This window comes from Schistocerca nitens, chromosome 4 (genome assembly GCF_023898315.1).
Source record: "Schistocerca nitens isolate TAMUIC-IGC-003100 chromosome 4, iqSchNite1.1, whole genome shotgun sequence".
NCBI classification, from domain to species: Eukaryota; Metazoa; Arthropoda; class Insecta; order Orthoptera; family Acrididae; genus Schistocerca; species Schistocerca nitens.
In genome coordinates this window covers 710,280,329-710,306,194 of record NC_064617.1, presented here as the reverse complement: position 1 = coordinate 710,306,194, position 25,866 = coordinate 710,280,329, and the positions used below count along the sequence as shown (strand labels likewise).

General features: G+C 37.7%; 1 protein-coding gene across 1 annotated transcript in view; it reads right to left on the bottom strand.

Moving 5' to 3' along the window:
- Nucleotides 1-11,953: 11,953 nt before the first annotated feature.
- The window catches only part of LOC126252744 (attractin), a 272,729-nt gene continuing 258,816 nt past the window's right edge, over nucleotides 11,954-25,866 (bottom strand). Inside the window, exons 22-23 of the mRNA XM_049953646.1 lie at nucleotides 17,330-17,444; nucleotides 11,954-17,081 (exon numbers count right to left, since the gene is read on the bottom strand). Of these exons, the coding sequence (XP_049809603.1) occupies nucleotides 16,945-17,081; nucleotides 17,330-17,444 (252 nt within the window). The 3' untranslated portion in view covers nucleotides 11,954-16,944. The remainder of the gene's footprint in view (nucleotides 17,082-17,329; nucleotides 17,445-25,866) is intronic.

The following is a 25,866-nucleotide window of genomic DNA, read 5'->3' as shown; positions in this document are numbered from 1 at the left end:
TTGTTGCGAAAGCTTGAATTGTGTGTGTGTGTTTGTGTTTGTTTGTGTGTCTATCGACCTGCCAGCACTTTTTTGTTCGGTAAGTCACATCATCTTTGTTTTTAGATATATCAATATAATGAAAGATATTCCTAAGTGCAAGTCACTCAGTGCTGGGCTTTCTGGTCAGCTTACCAATGTGCTAACTTCAGTGTTCATCTGTTTGATGTGAACAAATTGTAAGCCTGGTCCATCACTTTCCTAGCTGTGCCCAGTATGACTGTGTTTGGACCAGTATATCAGCAAACATCACAAGTTTTTGAAGAGTGCTCCTATGTCCCACATAAATTTTTCATGCAGAGCAAGAGTGGGCCAAGCACCAAACATCACAAGATACTATATTTAATTTTTCCCCAGTTTGAGTTAAGTCTTATTCCTGTCATGCCACTTCTTAATGTTATCCTCTGGTTTCTACTGTCAAGACAGAAAGCCATCCATACACGGGGAATGCCTATAAGACCACAATTTTAGTTTCCTTAATACAGTTTTATTATCTACACCATTAGAAGCCTTGAATACAGTACGGGGGGAGGGGATGATAGGTCTATAATTATAGGTCACTTCCTCATCTACATTTTAATACGTAAGATTATTACTGCATTCTTCAGGAAATATACTTTCTAAATTAAATGTAGAGGTATTTTTGTAATGAATTTTTTGAAGACACAGAATTGTCAAAATAAAACAGGTGTGGCATTGGCGACCATTTTTTGGTGCATAATGACGTGTGTCTTGAGTTCTCATACCTGGACAGACTGGACTAGCTTCACCTTACAGCTGAGGATCTGACATCCCTGCACCACATTACTCAGAAGACAGGTAGAACTGAACACATGGATATCAGACAACAAGCTTGAACTTATTCACAATAGAAATTTGTAAGAGTAATGATGCAGGTCATTTTCAATAATACTTTGACATGATAATACTTTGATTCCGCTTGTACAGGTAACTGAAGTCACATTCACGTTTAACTTTTCTACAAGCTTTCACTTGAGAAATGTTTTCTGATGTTTATACTAATTTTGGAGAGTTTCATAATTCTCTCCTTGCTGTTTACACTATGCTATCGTGTTACGCTGAAAACCTTTTGGGGCGTTTTGTTTTGGATATCCTGTGCTATTTTTAACACAGGTGACATAGAACTAAAACTGGGTTGCCTAAAAGAAGGTATTCTGTATAATTATTACAATTTTATTGTAATAGGAAAGTGTGTGAAATGGATAACCAAAGACCACAGACTTAATTAAACAATATATAGGAAGATCTACATGGGTGATAAACAACAGCTGGTGCAAAGTGAGCGTTAAGGAAGACAAAGTTTACTCAACTCAGAAAATTTATGACATTATCTGTGTCTGACAATCGTCAAGAATGTTGGCTACAGTAACTTAGGCTTATTAACGAAGTAACAATGACTCTTCCAGAGAAAATTCCACAAAGCTATGGAAATTTCATATTGATGGTTACTGAAAACGACGCTCACCGAAGTGCACCTGTGCATCCCAAAATGTGGTATCTGGTAGGATAATGCTGAGCCTTGGAAGAACTTCATATACAACATGTGTAGAGAGTCTTTGTCACTTTTTTTTGTATAATTTTTTTAGAGATAGGAATGAACTGGAATATGCAATGCTTCACGTTCCATTTCCCTTAAGGGAACAAACAATTAAATCTGTTTCACTCTGGAGAGCTAGGAGGCTACTCTTATTGTTCGCTACAAATGTTACTTGATCAAATGATATCACAGTACAGCCATCTGACTGACAGCTAACCTACAGCAAAGACTACCCCTCAAGTAAGAACCCACAAAACAACCAAAAAGTTTGTAAGATTATTATAAAATATGACACAATATTACTTTAAAAGGTGTAAGCTACGTATTTTATACAGGGTGTCCCAAGTAACTCTGCCACCTCATGTATTTCTGAAATGAAACGAAATGCAAACAATGCGGTTGGCCAGGGATACACCTATGTTAGTAGCGCCACAATGGGCAGGAATGCATAACCCATAAAGGCCAATAAACATCCCTTTCAACACAAACTTTTTTTTTTTTTAAGTGGAACATGTATGTTTTTTCTACAGAAATGAAAACTAGAGGTAGAATTTAGTGGTAAGACATGGTTCTAGTGTCCTAAACACAATTATTAATGGCATATAGACCACAGAAACTTCAAGTTTTTGCACGACATTCAGTACAGAAAATGTACTAACAAATAACTGGTAACATCACATCCGATGAACCTGTGTCACGTCAACAGATGTTCAAAGTGCCTGCCATTTGCATCAATACATTTGTGGAGACAGTTAAAAAGTGAGCATTGCACAGACTGTAGTTTTTGCACAGATATTACTGTACATGCAGCAGTAATATGTCGTTGCATATCCTTTGAAGGTGTTGAGGTCTGGGGTACATACATTCTTTCACTGCATCCCAGAGGGATAAGTCTAACGGTGTCATGTTGGTGGACTGGGCTGGTCAACTCACAGGGCATTCCCATTCTATCAACCTATTGTGAAACATTACTTCCATAACTTGCCTACAAACACATGCATAGCACGTGGGACATCCATCATGCTGGACCTATATTGATAGATGCATTTCCAACCCCATATCCTCCATCAGAATGGAATCAATATCTTGCAGAAATTATGCATATAGCTGTCCAGTTAACTTTCCCTGATGAAAATAGGGACCTATAAAATGGGTACCAATGATGCTGCACTGGGGATTGACACCCACTGTTGCTGATGTGTAGTCACACAAAGCCAGTGCAGATTTTGCATGGAGCAGTAGTGCATGTTCTGCAGATGTGAATGGCCATGATTTGTGAATGAAACGTCATCTCATGAACAACATATCGTGTAAGAAGTCAGGATGACCTTGCAATTGCTGAAGAGTAAAACAATAGAATTCAATACAAGATTCAAAGTCATTGCCATAGAGTTCTTGGTGGAGTCAGATATGATACAGATGAAAGGTATGCCTATGTAAAATTCTTCACACACTACTATGGCTTATTCCACAGCCACAAGCAGTTTGTCGTACACTCACCTCAGGATTGTGCGCTACAGCAGCCAGAAGAGCAATCTCATTGTCATTGTTAGTTGCTGTGTTCATGTATTGACACTTTCCACATGACCAGCTACGAGAATATGCAGATGTTGGAAACAGTACAACATGGACACCATCAAGCTGGGTAGCGTTCACTGTACACAGTTACAGCTGTGCTTGCATTTCTGCGGCATTTGTCACAAATTAACATCATATCTACTTTTTGTTCATTACTGATGATATGCATGTCGACAGAATGGTCGATCGGCCAACACTGACGACTCACACCACTACACCTGTGTAGTGGCTGGTGTTGACAAGCTGCCCCCACCGTAGTTCAGTTGATCATCGTGTGTGTTCCGTGTTAGACCTGTTGGACGAAGTGTTTGTTTAGTGTGTTGGTTCTGAACTTAGATCAGGACAATGAATGAGCAAAGGTTCAATTTAATGTTTTGTTTTAAACTTGGCAAGACACCGAAAGGAATGCACGCAATGCTGGTACGTGTTTATGGGTATCAAGCACTGTCCATGAAGTGTGCGTGCAAGCGGTTTGCCCAATTGTGAGGAGGCTGGGAAAGTGTTTCTGACAATCCCCATACCGGATGACTGGACAACCGCTGTCAGAGATGAAAACATTGAGAAAATGATGACATTAATCACGAATGACTGTCAATTAACTGTGTGCATGATAGTGGATGAACTGCAGGTGAAACGTAAATCCATGCGACAAGTCCTTACCGAGGAGTTACGGAAGAGGAAAACGTGTTATCGTCTTGTGCCACATCCCTTGACTAACGATCAGAAGCAGGCATATTTAGAGGCTTCACAGGAATTTGTCGAAACGGTGGATGCGACACCTAATTTCTTGAACCGTATTGTCACTGTTAATGAAATCACTTCATCAGAAAAAGGTCAGAGCTGAAGAGTCACACATCAAAATGATGCTCATCACCTTTTTTGATAGTCAAGGCATTATCCACAAGGAATTTCTACCTGAGGGAATGATGTTGAATGCAGCACAGTACAATGAAATTTTGATCCATTTCACGCAACGTCTACGCAGGATACGACGCCAGTACAGACGACAAGGATCCTGGTTTTTTTGTTCACGATAATGCTCACCCACACAAAGCCAATATCATTAAACAGTTCCTGGCAAAAAAGGGGGTGGTGCAACTTGAACATCCACCATACTCGTCAGATCTCAATCCTTCAGACTTCTTCCTATTCCCTTGACTCAAACTCGCTTTGAAAGGAGAGAGATTTTATGATATTCCTGACATCCAACTAAATGTGACACGGCTTTTGAACACCATCCCAAAGGAAGACTTCGTACAAAGTTTCCAAGACATGTATCGCAGAGCTAAGCGGTGCATAAAACATAATGTGTCAAAAACATCTAACTTTCTGTTGAAAGTGATGTTTGTTGACCTATATGGATTATATATTCCTGCCCAGTATGTGAGGCCCTGTCATAGGTGAAAACCTGGCCAACTGCATGTTGTTTCTTTTTGGAAATGTATGAGGTGGCAGGGTTAGGTGGGACATCCTGTATTTCTTCCTCTGCCTTTAAAATCTATGATTTATGGAGTCGCACTGGATTCCAGTTCCTGAAAGCGTTGAGAGAAAGCCATTACTGTATTTATATCTCTCATTCCATGAAAGATAGTTGAAATAATCCAAGTATGTACATCTGGTGGACACACCAATAACCAAATGTAGGAGACTGCAGTCTTTGAGCATATGAATCATTTACGTACTCCCATAAAATATATGAAATCAGGCTGCAAAATTCTTGCACAATCAAAAACTTTCTTATTTCCTAGATTCTCATAAATAAGTGAAAATATCTGCAGTATCTCAAGCACTCTTATGTCTCAGGTACAACTGATTACAATCTAAATTGCTTGTAGAACTGATTTCTAACCACAACTTGAAATATTGTCAATTCATTTGGAAGAATACTAACTTACATTAAATGACATAAAGCAGCTCTGGTACAATAATTTAGTTGGATGATAAAGATATGAACCATTGAACTGATACAGTCCCAGTATAATTTAATACTAAATCTTAATTTCACACATAATTAATAACTAATCACATTTGTCATTTTGAAAGGGTGCTTCATTTATTTAACATTGCAATCAGAAGTTTTAACAAATCTACAAATTAATCAGAGGTAATAGGGCTATCCAAAATTTTTATTCAACCAATATATGGATATTATTATGTGCTATATGTATCTGAAGATACATGCAGCCACTCATTCATACACACATATACATATGACACCTCTTCCATAACAGTCTTTATCACGAACACCATTAACACATATCAGTATTTCTCATAGCACCAATAACTTCACTCATCACACAATAAAGTTCCCTGGATAAACATATATACAAGTTAAAAAAAGAGCAATGCCAAGGAAACCTTGAAGACTAATCTCTTTCAGGAAGCAATGTTCTTCACAAAGATATTGACATTATCACTCAATTTTGGTCTTCTTTTATATGAAAAACAGATCGTTCCTCACAATGTTTGATTATTGCATTTTTTTCAATGGTTAACCCATCAGTTTTTGTATTCTCAGCAAATCAGTGTAATTATTTTAGGCCTAGATATTAATCTAACATATTTAAATAAGTTAAAAATAAATAAATGTAATGTGGACTACTCATTGAGTCAGGAATGTAATGCCTAGTGTTTTCATATAAAAGTTATTACCGACACAAGGAAGGCCAACCTGTGGTCTCTGTCTCTAGTCTGTAATGATATTTCTACTGCACAGAAAATTAAGAGCCTATCAAAACTTAGGCTGCAATTGTAAGTTTCAAATGAGACAGCATATGTGTGTGTGTGTGTGTGTGTAGACGCGCGTACACATTTTTGCTTGATAATGAACAAATAAATTTTGCAAGCTTGTCACGTAACACCCAACATTTTAAATAATAAGAAACAATTTTTTTACTGCCTAGCAGAATTTTAAAAATAAAGGGAGTGAGTTGTATGTCTAAGATAAACAATACTGAATTAAAAGTTGCTGAGTCACACATGATGTTTGGCACTAACTTTATTTAAAACATGTGTAAGAACTACTGGATTAACACTACACTATTATCTCTAGTTATGAGTCAAGCTTCCATCTGTCATACATCACCACCAATTCAAAATTTGCCTAATGCTATTCATGATGAAACCAATCTTCATGTAAAGTGGCAGTGAAAAGAGTGGCAACTGATTGTCTAAATAAACTGCTAGGAGAAAGAAAAGGATTCAAATCTAAGCTAAGCAAAAAATGTATTTCAAGTCTTATTTGGCGCAGCCAAGATGTGTTGCAACAAAAGTTCAAATATTACATTTCTATGCAGAGAAGGGTGTGGAAATGTGCTTGTACAGCACAAAATTCAAGAAAAGGAAAGCAAACTTAGCAAACAAATATTTGATTATTGGTGAACATGTTGTGTGCTAGAGTATCTGATTTAACTGAATTTCAGATGAAAATTTTGAATGGTGCACTTGAACACAAACAAATCCCAGAAACAAGATTCATCACAGACACTATATGGTAGATAATTTTTACACTGCAAAATATTCTCTTAAACAACTCCAGCAATAAATGAATGCTATTCAGCTGAGCACCTCCACTATATTGTTATTTTGTTTCCTCATTCCACTCCCTCAATTTTCTGTTCTCATATTAAATTAGTGCTTAGACGTTTAAAATGATGTTTGATACAACTGACTAAAATGAAGAAAAATCTGCAGGAAATGCCCAAAGTCTGTAAATTTTTAATAATGTACAAAAATCCAGGTACACTAAACCTGTTTATGAAATGTCACTTACTCTGCCCCAATTAAAATGATATTAACATTATTTTTTCTACTGTCTTTCAAATAACTCTGCATTACTTTAAAGTAAATTGCTTAGTGAAATCTGTGACATGTTGCAACTATGATATTTGATGAAAAACTGAAAACAAGACATCGCATCTAAGATTTGTAAGGGTGTATGTGAACTCAATGGCTTCAAATGACATATTGAGCATTTAGAACAGAGTAATGCACCAGAGTGGATAGAAAACTTTTACTGTTATACAGTAAGTTAACTTACACAGCACACTCTTTTATGTTACACATAATAACCACTCAAGAGGAAATAAAGAGAAGTACTTCTGAAGAAGTCATCTCGCTATCAAAAATTGCCAAATACCTCATATACTATCTGGAGGTGACATGTTTACAGAAGTCATGAATTAACTGATAATGATGGAGGAGGAAGAATTTTGCAGTTGCAATGATTAATATTCTGCTACACCTGCACATATATCTATAAAAGTGAAATTTAACAGTATCTCTGATTTCCTGTGGAGCATGAGGTCTTTTATATAAGTGCTGTATGTTCTACATCACCATACGCCTTTTTGTCCTTCAGTGGAGTACAACTGGCATTTTCTATCATAATTTGCAATGAACAACATAAGCAACTAGTCTAATGGCACTTATAAATAACTTTGCATTTATTTGTCTTCCATACTGTGGATACTATCAACAAGGCTTAAATGTTAAATTCTCTGTAAACTGAAATCTCTGCTGAAATACAAAATGGGATTTCACTGTTGTTTGGTTTCCATTTTCTCTCTCTTCAATTATTTCACTTGATAAACATCCAGAAACAGCTTTGAAAAATGGCAGTATCAATACCCATAATAACAGCTCTTTGAAGACAAGACAAACATCAACTGAAATGTGAACTCGCATATGCTGCTGGGCGAAGAGTCAAAGCAAAGGGTACTGCTAACCACCAGAAAAGTAATTACAACTGTGCATCTTGTTACCAGCAATTGCTACCTAACATATGCACTGATGAGAAAAACAGACAGGCAATTACAACTAACCACAAAAATAAAGTTGGTAGTTAATTTGCAGATAACAATGAAAATAAAAGGGAGGAAAATCTAAAAACAAAGATGATGTGACTTACCAAACGAAAGCGCTGGCACGTCGATAGACACACAAACAAACACAAACATACACACAAAATTCAAGCTTTCGCAACAAACTGTTGCCTCATCAGGAGAGAAGGAGAGGGAAAGACGAAAGGATGTGGGTTTTAAGGGAGAGGGTAAGGAGTCATTCCAATCCCGGGAGCGGAAAGACTTACCTTAGGGGGAAAAAAAGGACGGGTATACACTCGCGCACACACACACATATCCATCCACACATATACAGACACAAGCAGACATATTTAAAGACCAAAATAAATATGTCTGCTTGTGTCTGTCATGTGTGGATGGATGTGTGTGTGTGTGTGCGCGCGCGCGAGTGTATACCCGTCCTTTTTTCCCCCTAAGGTAAGTCTTTCCGCTCCCGGGATTGGAATGACTCCTTACCCTCTCCCTTAAAACCCACATCCTTTCGTCTTTCCCTCTCCTTCCCTCTTTCCTGATGAGGCAACAGTTTGTTGCGAAAGCTTGAATTTTGTGTGTATGTTTGTGTGTCTGTCGACCTGCCAGCACTTTCATTTGGTAAGTCACATCATCTTTGTTTTTAGATATATTTTTCCTACGTGGAATGTTTCCCTCTATTATAACCATATATATATATATATATATATATATATATATATATATATATATATATATATATATATATATATATGTTTGTGTGGGTGCGCACGTGCATGTTTGAGGGAGGGGGAGGCATGTTGGAGGGAGGGGGAGGGAGAGAATTGGGGTTGGTAGCAAGATAGGATTGCAACTAAGGTACAATAATATATAGAAAACAAAAAATAGTTATCAAAATTAATAAGGTAACTGAAAATGTTCGCTCTCTTCACACACTGAAAATATTTGCTCTCTTCACACATTCCAATAACATTGCTACAAGCAATCAGAATATTAAAACACCACCAGCCACCTCAGGTTTAATAACTGTCTTGCATCTATACATTAATTTCTTTCTGCTGCAGCAGTACAAAATTTTCCTTTCCCTGTAAAAATTATCTATCTTATAATTTTCTTGATCCCCTTGAAGACAGAAATTTAATTATGGGTATCACTATTAAATAATCAGTGATCTGCAGCAACACAGTTACATTCACTATTTTCAGACCAATTTCTTGTAATTTATCCATGAAAAATGTGACTCTTAATTTTTTTCTTTGAAAATTATAACTGACATTTGCACCATGTCAAATTTCTGGCCTGCCTGGAAAAAGTGGAGGAAAGTGAGAAAGCTCAAATCTATTTACTCTGATAATCAGATCTCCAAGTGGTTTTTCACCACCACTACTCTCTCATTTTTTAGTGTAATGAAGGCAAATATGCATTTCATTGACAATCTTTGTTGTTGTCTCTTTCATACCTGAGAACAAATGAAGAGTGAGAAGACAACACAGCCACAATATAGTCAACATTTTCAAGGAATACATAACAGCCACCACTGAAACTTTTAAAATTTGTATCATGACCCAAGGACTGTAACATGACAACTGATTCAAATGTTAATTATAGAAGGTAATATAATGAATAATGATGAAAATTATCAGAAAGTACTGTCTACAAAATTACAATCCTCCAAAATACAATAGAATATACAAGTAAAGACATCATCACTCAAGTTCTCTCTGTATGATCAACTGATAGTAAGGTGTTTGATGTTCAGTTATTATGATCTGCCATAACAAAATTCTGTCCTAAAGATTATAGTCTATATAGTTTGATCACAGCCAGACAAAGAGAGCTGCACCAGAGAACCACAACACCTTCTAACAATTTTCCACATATATGGGTACACAGATTGACAAACGGAGTGGGTGTTGCCGTCAAAATCAACACTGTCTGAGACTGAGGTTGGACAGAAGAAGAAAATATAAGAATCATCTTATGCTGGCCCAGTCTCAGGAAAGACTGGTTGATTCCTACAGAAAAATGGCATTGAATGTATTACACTCACACCAATAAAGATGAAAAGTCATATTTGTAATGTTTAAGATGTTTTGGGGCTCTGAAATATGTGTGTAAAATGGCAAGTTATATACGGATCAGACTATTAAACAGTTGAGGAGATGTGCAAGGAACATCATTGACACACTATACTAAAACAACAAGGAAAATGCAGCTTTGGCACTGTCTTGAATATAATCATGAAATGAAATATTATGTACCCAGTATTATGGTGAAAGTGCAAAGTGTCCAGGGCAGATGCCTAAGGAATGTTTTAAAATAAAGATTAAGTAAATCTAATAAAATGGGATGGAGGTTCCAATTTACATAAAGCTTGGGATATGAGACTCTATTTAGTAAGATATCACTGGCCTTCTCATCTGTCAGGGCTGGGAAATACTGAGAAAATGTATATTTCATGGAATAACTATGTGGGTTCAGAAAAGTAAATGAGCATCGAAGAGTGTAGCCAGTGCTGGGAGACAAACTCTGGTGTAAGTGGCAGTATGGCACCAACAATACTTCACAGTCTGCCTGGAGAGCACGCAGCAAGTACACTAATTGCACAGCTTGCTGTTCCTGAAGAAAAGGAGTGGTTTGGTCATCGAAATATTGTTCAAATATGTAATCAACAACTCATTTGAACACATCAAAGAACATAATTAAAGAATAAGGCAATTGTTTATCCAGTCTCTAACCACATTAGAAAGTCTTATCAATGAATTTATGTTTATAGCTTTCCTTCACAACCACCCACTTTTTAGACTTCTCTACTTTTCTAAGTGCATCCCAAATTTATGTAGATAGTAAATGTTTCCTATTCAGTAGAATGATTTGTTAGTGTAAATGTTTTTGTTTGGAAAATATGTTTGAGTATGGTATCACTTCTTTAATAATAAATTTGGTGCAGCTTTGCCTATTGAGCATAGACTGACACAAAGGCTCTTACCCAAACATAAATCAATAATGGCTGGCTGGACAGACTATCACACAGTGACAAGGAGAAGTTCAGATTGGTGGACAGATGCATATAAGGTATATGCAGATGAATAAAGAGTTAAATAGTTTAGAAGAAGTCATATTTACTTGTGTCCATCCACAAACCAGTCCAACCACTTTAAAATGACTGTTGGTCAGTCAGCTGAATCACACACTATTCTTAACCACAGGCTTTTCATTATCCAAATTAGAAATCTTTTCTAAACCAAATAAATTTCAAAGTGTGTGTGTGTGTGTGTGTGTGTGTGTGTGTGTGTGTGTGTTGCAGATGTGACTGAGTGCACAAGTGTATCGACATAATGATGTTATGACAAGCTAATTGTGGTGGAATGTGTGAACAAAGAGCAATATTTATTGAATAATGTTCTTTTAAGCTTTCGATTGTCAGTAAACTGAACAGATATGCATAATCAATGTAACAAAAATGACCTCTCTATCAGTACAAATTACCAGTGAACTGCTGAACTCTTAACAACAGTGACAGAACTAAAAGTAAATTTATGGTCTGCATACAGTCTTCACTTTCCTTAAGAAAACATTACCTGATTGTTCTGTTACACTGATGTGTATTCCAAAAATTTTAGAATCAAGTTTACTACTTCATGGGCAATAAACACTTGTTTGATTATTCATGACAGATTAAAAATGGGATTTAGCCATACACACACTGTTCACTGGCAGTTCTATTTCTACGATGTCTTCTGCAAATGATTCACAAACAGAATGACAGCTCCAGGCTGTAATTAATTACACCTTGCCTTTCCATTTCAACTTCACAGGGCCTTCAAAAATATCTGGTTCGTAGGGTCAGTAATGATGATTTTCACAGTGTACGATTGTTGTGGCTACCACATGGTACTGTCCATAAAATCTGAGAACTGTGTTTGTGACATACAAAAGACTATCATAAAACACAATTTCATTCATTACATTTCCTGCAGATTGGCAACATGCACTTTACATTTTTGTAGTTTTGTTAGTACTAAACAAATACTGTTCAAGCACATGAAAGTGCAATTAAAGTGGTACATTTCTAACCAGAAGGAAGAAGAAAAAAGACTAAAATGTACAATACTCTGAATTTAAGACAATGACAACTAAAATTAATTTTAGTCTGATGTCCCTTGGACGTGAAATGCTTACATACAAATTCACCACCAAATAATATTGGCTGATTTTATAAACCAACATTATTTACACACAAGGCTTCATTTCTAAAACAAATTATTGCATAGGAAGGATGTACTGCGAGTACAAAGGAATGTTTGTGCCAACATAAACAAAATGTAGTTCCTTTGAAACAAGTTATCAGAATACTGCCAACAAATGCAGAGTCTGATGCATTAAAAACAGCAAAAAACACCACATACATAAAAATTAGTAAATTATGAATATTAACTAGAAAATAGTAATAAGCATGTACCAGGAAAAGAATTCTGCTTTCACAACAATATAATGAGTCCTTATACTGGACTTATTCAATGCACTGTACAGGACAACAATATTAAACAGAACAAATAATGAATATGTATATGATATAACACATTAAGACCATTTCCATAACATTTGATATGCTCATAAATAAATAAATCATTAAATAAAAATAAAAATGTGTACTTGAAAATTACAAAAATATATTAAAAAAGACTGTACAAATAATAAACTTTCATTTTTTACAAGAGTAAAAACAGTTCATAGGATAAATAATTACATCAATAGTTACTTCAGATCCTTTAGTTCATTTTCTGGAATTGAGTATTTTGTTATCATCTCTCTCCACTTTGAAAAATATTGTAAAGTTTGTGACAACAATATGAAAAGGTATCAAACTGACTAAAGGTAGTTACAAATGTGTACATAACTGCAGTAGATAATGCTGTGTAGTCACAATATACAAAGTAAATAATAAAGATTGTATAAAGGAAAGTTCCCATCATGGAAATAAACAAACAACAAAGACAGGGAAAAGATAAAAAAGAGGGAAGGCAACAAAAATGAGGCATTTCATCAATATAGGACATTAAGTACACAACAGAAACATCTGAAGAACAAATGCCAGAAACCACACTTATCTACCATAGGAGCCAATAAGAGTTATCCACTTACAATATTATGTTGCCGACAAACACTAGGACAAGGACAAGGGAAGAAGTCAGAAGAGAAAAAATAAAATGGAAAAGAAAAACAAGACCCTGCGTAACAAAAATGCAATTACAAATAATGAAAGCATAAAACCAACAGACAGAAAAATATTTACATGCACAGACAAGAAGAAAAGAAAAATAATAAAAATTAGTTTATCACAGTCAAAGACAAATTTTGGGGGTAAAGCAGTAAAAGGAGAAAGAGGACAGGGTGAAATTAAATAAATGTGTCAGAGATAAGGATAACAAACTTAATTTCCCCTTAAGGTCTGGTGAATCACATATGAAAGAAATATCTTCAGAATTGGAAAATCCAGGTTGGAATGTAACAATATTATGAAAAGGATAGTTGCTGTTCACCATACAGTGGAAATGCTGATTCGCAGATAGGCACAACAAACAGACTGTCAGAAAATGAGCTACGGCCAACAAGGCCTTCGTCAGAGACAGAACACACACACACACACACACACACACACACACACACACAGAGAGAGAGAGAGAGAGAGAGAGAGAGAGAGAGAGAGAGAGAGAGACTGCATTGTGTTTGCATTTGTGTGTGTGTGTGTTTTCTATCTCTGACGAAAGCCTTGTTGGCCAAAAACTCATTTTTTAAGAGTCTTTTTGTTGTGCCTATCTGCGACTCAACATCTCCGCTATATGGTGAGTAACAACTATCCTTTTCACAATATTGTTAAATATCTTCAGAAGATATGTAAGACATTAGTAGTTGAAAGTGAGCCTCAGCGCCTTACATAGAGCAACAAATATTGATAGTTCTGGCACTGGAGAGCATGTATGTGATTGGAGAACAAATACCGAATTTCACTCGTTTTTGTAAACTTCTAAGGAGCACACAGCTATCTGCTGTTCATGATGCAAGCTTTCTTAACACCAGTATACATATATTTACCATCATGGACAGGCAATGAGAAGTAGTAAGTGGCTATGTAGTATATGCATATATAATGCATACATATATCCAATTATACGATTGCTCTGATAGTGAGACACGTCATTACACAAGACAGAGAAAGTAAGCACAAGGTTTTTCATGGGGACACAATATCCTGGAGGATAACAACATGGATAATTTTTTAGAGAAAAAATGCCTGAGTGTACATGCTCTAGTCACTGTGGTATGTTCCCCAAAAGACTCTTGATATATGGAGCCACTATACATCAGCACTCACATGCAATGTTAATTGAGTAACTTTTTGTTACAGCATATCATTACACCTGCCATAACAATCACCAATATTTCAACTTCTATACAGAAACTGCCCCTTTAACTGCAGGCTCTACTTCAACCAGCATCTCAAGTCTGCACCTTCTGTAAAGGACATAATCCTAAAGCATTTACTCATAGACCCTGTTCACTTGTTGAAGATTTGCCCTGATGACTGACACAACAAAAGGTATGTGGTACATTTACCTCACAAACTGAGTACTTACTACTACTGGAACATTGAATGCTACTATTTACTACTAACAAAAGCTTCATTTAGTTATTCCATGCTCTCAAAACTTTCTGGCTAATATGGCATAATAGGATAGTATGTGTATGATGTTACATTGCATATTATCCCAATTCTATTGGTTTCAGCCATTTTAATTTTATCAGCTATTGGGGGCAGTGGGCAAAGGTCTGGTCTATGTTCCTGTACTCATCTCAGATCAAATTGTGTATCTCTCACACATGTAACTGCTTCATTAGAGCATTACCCTGCTTGGTTCCACAATGCATGCATCAGTTATAGAAGAGACATAAGAAGTTTACAAGAGACATAAGAAGTTTACAAGAGCTGCAAGACTTACTATAGAGAAAACTGTGGTCACACACTATTTGTAAAATTTTAAATCCGGCAGGCGTTCAAGGGAACTGAAGACTGTACAAGAATACCACTGGGGGGCTATACACTAAGACACCTGTTATCTCAAATGGTACACATTACTACAACATCCAATTAAAACTCTATAGTGGATGAATGTGACAAGGGAATATGCTTTTATAACAATCATGACCCAATCAAACCAGTGGTGCTCTGTCACTATAATATAAATAGGGGAGCAATTTTATATAAAAGAAGGACCAGCAGTGGAAACTGCATTCTGTGTAATCCTCAAACAGGTAAACCATGGCAGTCAATGTTAAATTTATAATTGAATGTTGTTGTAATCTGGACAGCACAAGTGAATGGAGTGTAAGGACAAAGACTGTGGGCAGCTCCCCTCCCTTGTGGACATCTTGTTAGTGTTAACTTATACCCTAAATGAAAATTTCATCACTGGAGTCTATATACTGGAGATAAGTATGTTACTATGCCAGAGCACAGAATCAGAACTGAAGTGGTTTTCATCATGAGTAAAAACAGTAACAAAAATTTACAAGCTTGGACTGCTTATTTTGAAGCAAATTTTCAATAAAGCCAGAATCAATCACAAAGTGAGTCATAACTTCATAAGATTTTAAATGTGTACACTTATTATAAGTGACCAAATAACATCACTTTAAAAGCAAGTGTACACTTACTGAAATGCAAATTTCATTATGGCTAATGAAAGTTTTACAGGAAATTTGTCATTTTTAATAGTAGGCTATATAACAGCCTTCACCTGCCCCGTTACTGATGTTAAATTTTACAAAAAGTCTGAGAAGAATTTTGGAAGATGTGATATTTCTGTTTCAGCATCCTCTTCACCAAGAACTGTATCATCTAAAGAATACTACCACCTAATATGTGCAAGGATTGTTTGGTATTCCATGTCCACAACTTCAATATTCTTTCAAATTACTTATGGGCAGTTTCTCTTCAACAAATGACTAGCTACAAATTCAGAACTGTCCAACATCCTTCCTCTCGTCTTTGTCCTGTTTTAACTGTTCATAGATCACATTCTCACAGTATAACATACAAAATATTCATAATTTCTTTTTAAATTGTTCTCTCTAGACATATTTCTTTTTGATTATACACTACCTTCCCCCTGAGTGGGAATTTTGTTGTACTCTTTAACACACTCTCATATCTTGTCATTTCTAGAATGACGTACTGAAGAGTTCAGTTAATTTTTTAGAGTGCCTTATTAATGTCTCTGACAGTAATCACATGTACCAAAACTATGCACTATGTCTCATGCCCGTACTTAGTTCTTATTACTGACCAGCTTGTCCAGGGATCATTACCTTCCCTCTCAATTACTAATTACTGAAATGATCTCTGCAGCTATAGGTATTGAGTTGACAACATTTATAATTGTCTTTTGACTTACTGAAATTTGTTCTTTCATCTACCTTTACTCAAGTTCGATATCCTTATTTTAATTTCACATTTAGATTATATAAAAAGATATCACTTTCTCTTAAGAGAATGGAAGTCTTATGCTTTGCAGGAAATGCAAATAATTATAAGAATAATAATAAGTTAAGTTACTAATCAGTCCATTAGGGAGAGAGGATTGCAAAAAGGGGATGCACCAGCACATAGGATGGTAAGTGAACACTTAACATTAGTCTTTTGACTAGATTCCTTTTTTTCTTAAAAAACTTAATACCTAGCACACTGTCTTGTAGAAAACAGAATAAATCCTTTGGATTAGACACCAGTTTGTTGATTCACACGATCAGCTAAACTAATGACACAGCAAGAATCTTGTGGCATGCTACACTATCACAGCTTGCTCACTCTGCACACATTAGTGCTGAATGAGAACTTCACGAAATAGCCAACTTGGGACTGCTGAAGATATGATGCTATATACAGCTGTCAGGATGCTGACTTGAAAGAGATTTTCGAGATTTTGCCTTTGCTTCAGTTTTTCCTGTGGGATCTATGCTCACTTTCCTTGGGTTTCCAAGAGTCACCAGGGCCGATGCAACTGCTAATCCAGCTGAAAACAAGAGTAGTATATTTGTGTATATAACTTTTAATTCTATTAATTAATTAATTAATTCTATTAATTAGATCTTAATTAATTCTATTAATTAATATTCACATTATTCTACATAAAAAATAAAAGGACTTTATAAGTAACATAATTTCAAGTAAAGTAGTCCAATTATTACAATATCATACAAAGATTGGGCTAGTCATAATTTTTTTAACTATCATTTTGTGTAGCAAAAGCCATATGTTTACCTGACTGCCCTGGAGGCGTATACATTTCACCACCTGTTGGAAGCCTGACCAGCAGGGACAAAACTGCTGCTCTGTTTCCACAACAAGGCTCAAGTGCTATGGGACTTGGTGAATCCTGTAACAAATAAATTCTTACAAGAATGTCTACAATGATGTTTGGCAACCCATTTTAAATAAAGAACAAGGCAACAAAGAAGGCATCAAACACACAACAATGTTTTACAGTGCTGGATGGGGCACTGATTGGAATTTGTGGGGTAGAGGCAGCAGTAGATATCGTGTGTTTAAAAAAAGGAGGAGGATTGAAACTAGACAATTTGTGGGCCTCAGTGCTAAATAAAGAAAACAGCACTAACACTTCCAAACCACAAGCTCCATCATAACCATCAACATAACTCCATGATCTTAGGCCTTGGTTTGATGACCTCATGTTACATGCATAAGTAAAAAAAAAAAAAAAAAAAAAACGGGCTCTGAGCACTATGGGACTTAACATCTATGGTCATCGGTCACCTAGGACTTAGAACTACTTAAACCTAACTAACCTAAGGACAACACACAACACCCAGTCATCACGAGGCAGAGAAAATCCCTGACCCCGCCGGGAATCGAACCCGGGAACCCGGGCGTGGGAAGTGAGAACGCTACCACACGACCACGAGCTGCGGACTATAAACAGTTCATCTTGCTGGGATTGTTTAAGTCAGGAACTGCTATGTGAGTATTTATCGTCTCTGGTTATGTACCAGCATTGGGGAATCAAAATTTCGGTACAGAAATATGACTTGAACCACAGCCTAATGTCCATAAAACAAAAAACACCATGGACACAGAAACTGGCCATGAAAACCTGCACTGTGTTAACCAGTAATCATTCTTCCCGCAGACCATTCACAACTAACAGGACGGGGTAAGTAGCAGTGGCACGCAAAGTACACTTCCCTATATACCATACATGGCTGTGAATACCCCTAACTTACGTGATATGTGGGACCAAGAGATAACCATGAAGTTGAACTTGCATACGCCGGGATCCAATTTTGCATATAAATCCAAACAAATTATGTTCAGTTGGAATTGGAGACTAACAAAAACAACATATTAGAAAAAAATGTTTAATAAAATGTTCAACAATACAAGAAATTATATTACAGTACAGTACCATGGATTACAACAATGTAAACTGAAGTTATTGTGATGTAGAAGGCTGCCTAAAATGTCATGTGATGAGTCAATTTTTTTTCTTCTTCTCACTCAAAATTTCCTCGTGAAACACTAATAAACTTTTTATTCACTGTTCTGTAGCATAAATGAGCATTTCATTGGAGTCTATTTGTTCTAAAATTTGTAATCCATTTCCAACTAACTCAGGCCTGCCGTCAAATTTGCAAATGTCATTTAATCTTCTGACTGAAATTATTGTAATGTTTCAGGTTGTTCATTGTTTTGTTCTTGCTCATGCGTTTCTATAAATTTATCAATTGTCTCAGTTCATGATTGTGTGACTTCAGCAGTTCTTGAATTTCATGACCATCCAAATCTAAATTTAACTCTCTGGCACAACTGATCACTTCTTCACTCACATTATGAATCTGATCAGGATGTGGTACCGATTCCCCCTGGGTTTCAGATAAGGGTGGGTTGGTGTTGAGGTTGGGAATAGGGTGTGAGTGTGTGGGGAAGGGGAGAAAGAAAATTGGACAGTTTTTCCTGATGTCATTTAAAGTTTTTTGTGAAATTTCATTCCAAGATTGTCCAAAAATTCTCATGAGATCAAAAACATTGAACTGCTCTCAAAAGTCTTTAGCAAAGGGCTCACTGTTTGTCTAATAGTTTCACGTAGAAGCGCAAACTATTTTCTCATCTAGTAAGCTTTAAATGTTTTAATGATTCCATAGTCCATCAGCTGAAGCACGGTCAGGAGAGTGTGGAGGCCATGGAATTGGTCCGCCTCTACCAATCCATCGGTCACCGAATCTGTTGTTGAGAAGCGTATGAACACTTCGACTGAAATGTGCAGGAGCTCCATCGTGCATGAACCACATGTTGTGTCGTACTTGTAAAGGCACATGTTCTAGCAGCACAGGTAGAGTATCCCGTATGAAATCATGATAACGTGCTCCACTGAGCATAGGTGGAAGAACATGGGGCCCGATCAAGACATCGCCTGCCCAAACATTCACAGAAAATCTGTGTTGATGACGTGATTGCACAATTGCCTGCGGATTCTCGTCAGCCCACACATGTTGACTGTGAAATTTACAATTTGATCACGTTGGAATGAAGCCTCATCCGTAAAGAGAACATCTGCACTGAGTCGCGTGTCAACACAAGCACCGAAGTCAACATTACCTTCCTTCTATTGGGCCAACTGGCGGTGAATCGAGGAAGTACAGTACATACTGACGAAACTAAAATGAGCTCTAACATGGAAATTAAGCGTTTCTGGACACATGTCCACATAACATCTTTTCTTTATTTGTGTGTGAGGAATGTTTCCTGAAAGTTTGGCCGTACCTTTTTGTAACACCCTGTATAATCTATCTGAAACCTGTCAGTATCTCCAGGCTTCTTCCATGTATACAACCTTCTTTTATGATTCCTGAACCAACTGTTAGCTATGATTAAGTTATGCTCTGTGCAAAATTCTACCAGACGGCTTCCTCTTTCATTTCCTACCCCCAATCCATATTCACCTACTACGTTTCCTTCTCTTCCTTTTCCTACTATCGAATTCCAGTCACCCATGACTATTAAATTTTTGTCTCCCTTCACTAGCTGAATAATTTCTTGTATCTCATCATACATTTCGTCAATTACTTTCTCATCTGCAGAGCTAGTTGGATTATAAACTTGTACTACTGTAGTAGGCGTGGGCTTCATGTCTATCTTGGCCACAATAATACATTCACTATGCTGTTTGTAGTAGCTTACCCGCAATCCTATTTTTTTATTCATTATTAAACCTACTCCTGCATTACCCCTATTTGATTTTGTATTTATAACCCTGTATTCACCTGACCAAAAGTCTTGTTCCTCACGCCACCAAACTTCGCTAATTCCCACTATATCTAACTTTAACCTATCCATTTCCCTTCTTAAAATTTCTAACCTACCTGTCCGATTAAGGGATCGGACATTCCACGCTCCGATTCGTAGAACAACAGTTTTCTTTCTCCTGATAACGACGTCCTCTTGAGTAGTCCCTGCCCGGAGATCCGAATGGAGGACTATTTTACCTCCGGAATATTTTACCCAAGAGGACGCCATCATCATTTAACCATACAGTAAAGCTGCATGCCCTCAGAAAAAATTATGGCTGTAGTTTCCCCTTGCTTTTAGCCATTCGCAGTACCAGCACAGCAAGGCCGTTTTGGTTAGTGTTACAAGGCCAGATCAATCAATCATCCAGACTGTTGCCCCTGCAACTGCTGAAAAGGCTGCTGCCCCTCTTCAGGAACCACACGTTTGTCTGGCCTCTCGACAGATACCCCTCCGCTGTGGTTGCACCTACGGTACGGCTACCTGTATTGCTGAGGCACGCTAGCCTCCCCACCAACAGCAAGGTCTATGGTTCATGGGGGGGGGGGGGGGGGTCACGCCGACTATCACTGTCAATTGATCTTTCGTGGCTTTAAAATCTGGAAAGGAAATCTTCATTCATGGTGAAAGTTCTTTTAGACCAGAACAGACTAGTTTCATCTACGTTGAATATTGTTTGGCTGCTATAGCCACCTTCTTTTATCACTACCTTGAGTTTCGTAGGATAGACTGATGCTGTCTGTCATCAGCTCTCCACTTTCAGCATGCTATCTATGCCAATAACAATAACTTGTGAGTTGGTTAAACCAACCATTAATGGCTTTAAACAGATCATCTTTGGCCATTTCCCCAGCCTCTTCTTTCAATCTCTGAAAAATCAGATTGGTTGGTTGGTTGATTGATTCAGGGGAGGGACAAAACAGCAAGGTCACTGGTCTCATCGGGTTAGGGAAGGATGGGGAAGGAAGTTGGCTGTCCCCTTTCAAAGGAACCATCCCAGCATTTGCCTGAATTGATTTAGGGAAATCACGGAAAACCTAAGTCAGGATGGTTGGACGTTGAGTTTGAACCATCGTCCTCCCAAATGCGAGTCTAGTGAGCTACCCACTGTGCCACCTCACTCAGTCAGCTTAGTTTGAGAGCACACCATGTTCTGACCAACAGGAGAATCTTTCACTTTTACTTGAGTATCACACTTTTATTTTAACACTGGTTCCATCTGAGCAATAATATCATGACGTTTATGAATGATTCATTCTCAGACTGAGCATTTTTAATAGCTTTGAGAATTTTTTCTTTGCCTTTTATAACTGTTGTGACTGTTGATTCTGGCAGACCAAACTTGTTTGCCAATTCCTAAATTTTAATTTTTTCCATTGGAGTCTCTGATAATCTTGGGTTCACATTCTAAAGATAATGATTTTCACACAAATTAATCAGTTCTTTTTCATTTGGATGACGTAGTTACATCTGTCAATGAAGACAGCTCATCTGAACCTGTTGTCAGCTGTACATTGTGTGGGCACAGTGTAGGAACGGAGGTGTGCAGTACTCAAACAGATGAATCATGCAACTTCAGATTTGGGTAACATGGGGTAGTGTAATTCGGGGTATTACTGCATAGGAGTGATAACATATTCTTTTCCATTAAAACCTCATCTTAAATATTGACTGGTACCACAAAGTCAGCAGCCTTTGAAACAAGGCACTAAAAATTATACCTACATATTCTGGATGACACATTCAAGCAGTTGTCTGATAAAATGAGACAGGAATTGAATAGAAGGGGAGAGCTCTGTGCAATGTACAACATCAAAAAGACGGTATATGCTGAATTAGGCAAACAATCTTTTCTAAGTTCTGTGAAAAGATAGTAAGAAAATATGGTAAAAAAACTGAAAACAATAAAAGTCTGGAGAATACAAAACTGAGACAAGTGTTTTGTAGACATAACAGTTCATTATTTAAGACAAAAAATTTCAAAGTAACTAACAACAGAAACTTGCATGTTGAAATATCACAATATAAGGAAACGGATAGATTGCTACTCACCATGAAGATGATGTGTTGAATTGCAGACAGCCACAATGAAGAAACTGTTATGATTTAGCTTTCGGCTAAAGCCTTTTTCAGAAAAGAAAACACATATATACACAGTCATTCACACAAGCAAGCATACCTCTAATGCAACTGTCACATTGAATGAAAGCAGGAATCTGGAGGGGAAGGGGTAAGAGAAGGGATAGCAGGGAACGGGTGGGGGAAGAGAAGAGCATTGTCTGGCGGAGCATGCGTGGGTTAGATGGAGACACGAAGACAGCCAGGCGCAGTGTCAGGCAAGACAGTGGTGCAGGATGAATGGGGAGAAGGTGCTAGGACAGAGGGTGTGGAGGGTGTGTGGACAGTAGGTTACCAAAGGTCGAGGCCGGGCTAATCTTGGGAGCGGAGAATGTGTCGTAAGGGTAACTCCCATGTGTGCAGTTCAGAAAAGCTGGTGGTGGAGAGGAGGATACAGATGATCCAGGTTGGGAAGCAGCCAATGAAATCAAACGTCATGTACAGCTGCATTTTGTGCTGATGGACTGCAATATAAAAAGCTGTGCAATGATTTCAGCAGAAGTTCTTTATGACTTGACTGGTCTCACAGTTGATGGGGGAGTATAAGCCCGTTGCAGGACTGAAATAGGAAGTACTGGGTGGGTGGATCTGGCAAGTCTTGCACCGGGTCTTCCACATGGATATAACCCATGTGGCATGGGATTAGCACTGGGAGCGGTGTAGAGATGGAACATTATTTTAGGAGGGGTGAGGAGGATCTTGAGTAGGATTTCCCTCATTTGAGGGCATAATTATTTCAGTTGTTCCAGTCCATGGTGGTACTGGATGATGAAGGGAGCACTACTTTGTAGCTGGTTCTTGGGAGTGTTGGGAGGATTAGGGGTTTGTGCGCAAATGGCACATGAGATCTGTTTGCGGACAACATCTGGGGGATAGTGCCTGTCTGGGAAGGCCTTGGTAAGACCAAGGTGAGGCCAATATGCTGCACGTCTCACCAAGACTTTCACTGACAGGCGCTATCCCTCAGGCCCAGCCTGCAAACAGATATTTCAACAATCATCCCCAATCCTCCCACCATCCCCAAAACCCAGCTACGTAGACATGGTCCATCATCACCCAGTGCCATCCCAGATTGGAACAACTGAAATGAGGGACATACCATCGAAGATCCTCTCCACCCCATGACGAAGCAAGCTGGGATATTTTTACCTCCCCTCTTGTTTTGCCATCTGCCTCCTTAAAATTCTTTTCTTTTTTTGCATTTTGAATAATTACTATTAACATATGTGAGTATAATGTGCGTTTATATAAAAGAGAAAGGTTGGCCCTCAGTTAAACAATATAACACAAGATCTAATTTTGTGCTTAGTTTTATGTATGTAATTGATTTTCTAATTTATTTTGACTATTCCTAGTTAGTATCTTTTATTATAGAGTGAAATCAGTAATTGTTTTGTAGCTTACATTCTATTGTTGACTTATAAACAAATATAAATTCTGTACTAATTATAAACATTTGGAGGAACAACTAATAGTATTCTTAAAGGATGTATTTGGCTCTATTTGAAAACATGTTAACAAAGCCAGCCCTTAATTAAATCTAAAGTAATTAACAGTTTCATCAAAAGTATTGTTTGCATAACTATATTTGTTAATTTCATCATTTAAACAAATAATTCGGCCTAACTCTCATGGTAGAAGAATCTGTTAAAAAGACAGACGTTTTTGATGTTTCAGTTAACTGAATGAGTTAAGTTTTAATTGTGTTTTCTGTAAATTAAACATCACACAATGTGCAATTTCAGTGCCTATTATTGTGATAATATGTAAGGGCCCGATTTTTGATCCTGACACAGTCAGTCCACGGCCGAGTTTCAGATGCAGAACCAATATTGGTTAGATCAACAACAATGCATAAACTTAACTGTGAAATAAGTTACACCAATAGGACGTATGTTAAAGCAATGACAATGTATGTTCAATTTATTTGAAAGACTGTGAAATGTGTGGTTAGGTTTTTACTGCTCCTAGATGTAGCAGTATGTGGATGTTTGCCTGCAACCTATTAATGAGGCTTATCGAAAGTTAAACAATAGTTAACTGGCCATAATAGCTGAGTATTATTGGGGGTCGTGAACAGTGAAAGTAAAGAACTGTGAAACGCAAATGTGTACCTGTCGGCTACATCATTTAAAGTAGTCAGTGTTGAACTTACCCCCCATTTTTTAGCCAGTATAGCAACACAGTATGTCAACACCGAGCGAGGACAATCAACGATGAAAAAGCAGGCGAACGTCACAAACCTTCCTAAAGTGGTGTTTCATCGCCTAACCAACCTCCACGACATCCCAGTCCATTCTTATGCCACTCTCAATCTACATCTACATCTACATCCATACTCCACAAGCCACCTGACGGTGTGTGGCGGAGGGCACCTTGAGTACCTCTATCGGTTCTCCCTTCTATTCCAGTCTCGTATTGTTCGTGGAAAGAAGGATTGCCGGTTACCTCTGTGTGGGCTCTAATCTCTCTGATTTTATCCTCATGGTCCCTTCGCGAGATATACGCAGGAGGGAGCAATATACTACTTGACTCCTCGGTGAAGGTATGTTCTCAAAACTTCAACAATAGCCCGTACCGAGCTACTGAGCGTCTCTCCTGCAGAGTCTTCCACTAGAGTTTATCTATCATCTCCTAACACTTTCGCGATTACTAAATGATCCCGTAAAGAAGCGCGCTACTCTCCGTTGGATCTTCTCTATCTCCTCCATCAACCCCATCTGGTACGGATCCCACACTGCTGAGCAGTATTCACAAGCAGTGGGCGAACAAGCGTACTGTAACCTACTTCCTTTGTTGTCAGATTGCATTTCCTTAGGATTCTTCCAATGAACCTCAGTCTGGCATCTGCCTTACCGACGATCAACTTTATATGATCATTCCATTTTAAATCACACCTCTCAATATACCACAGCATCATCCGTAAAAAGCCTCAGTGAACTTCTGATGTCATTCGCAAGGTCATTTATGTATATTGTGAATAGCAATGGTCCTATGACACTCCCCTGCGGCACACCGGAAATCACTCTTACTTCGGAGGACTTCTCTCCATTGAGAATGACAGGCTGCGTTCTGTTACCTAGGAACTCTTCAATCCAATCACACAATTTGTCTGATAGTCCATATGCTCTTACTTTGTTCATTAAACGACTGTGGGGAACTGTATCAAACGCCTTGCGGAAGTCAAGAAACACAGCATCTACCTGGGAACCCGTGTCTATGGCCCTCTGAGTCTCGTGGACGAACAGCGCGAGCTGGGTTTCACACGATCGTCTTTTTCGAAACCCATGCTGATTCCTATGGAGTAGATTTCTAGTCTCCAGAAAGGTCTGTAGTGACCTATTTCTGACAATCGATCCCTACAAGTGTACAGTACT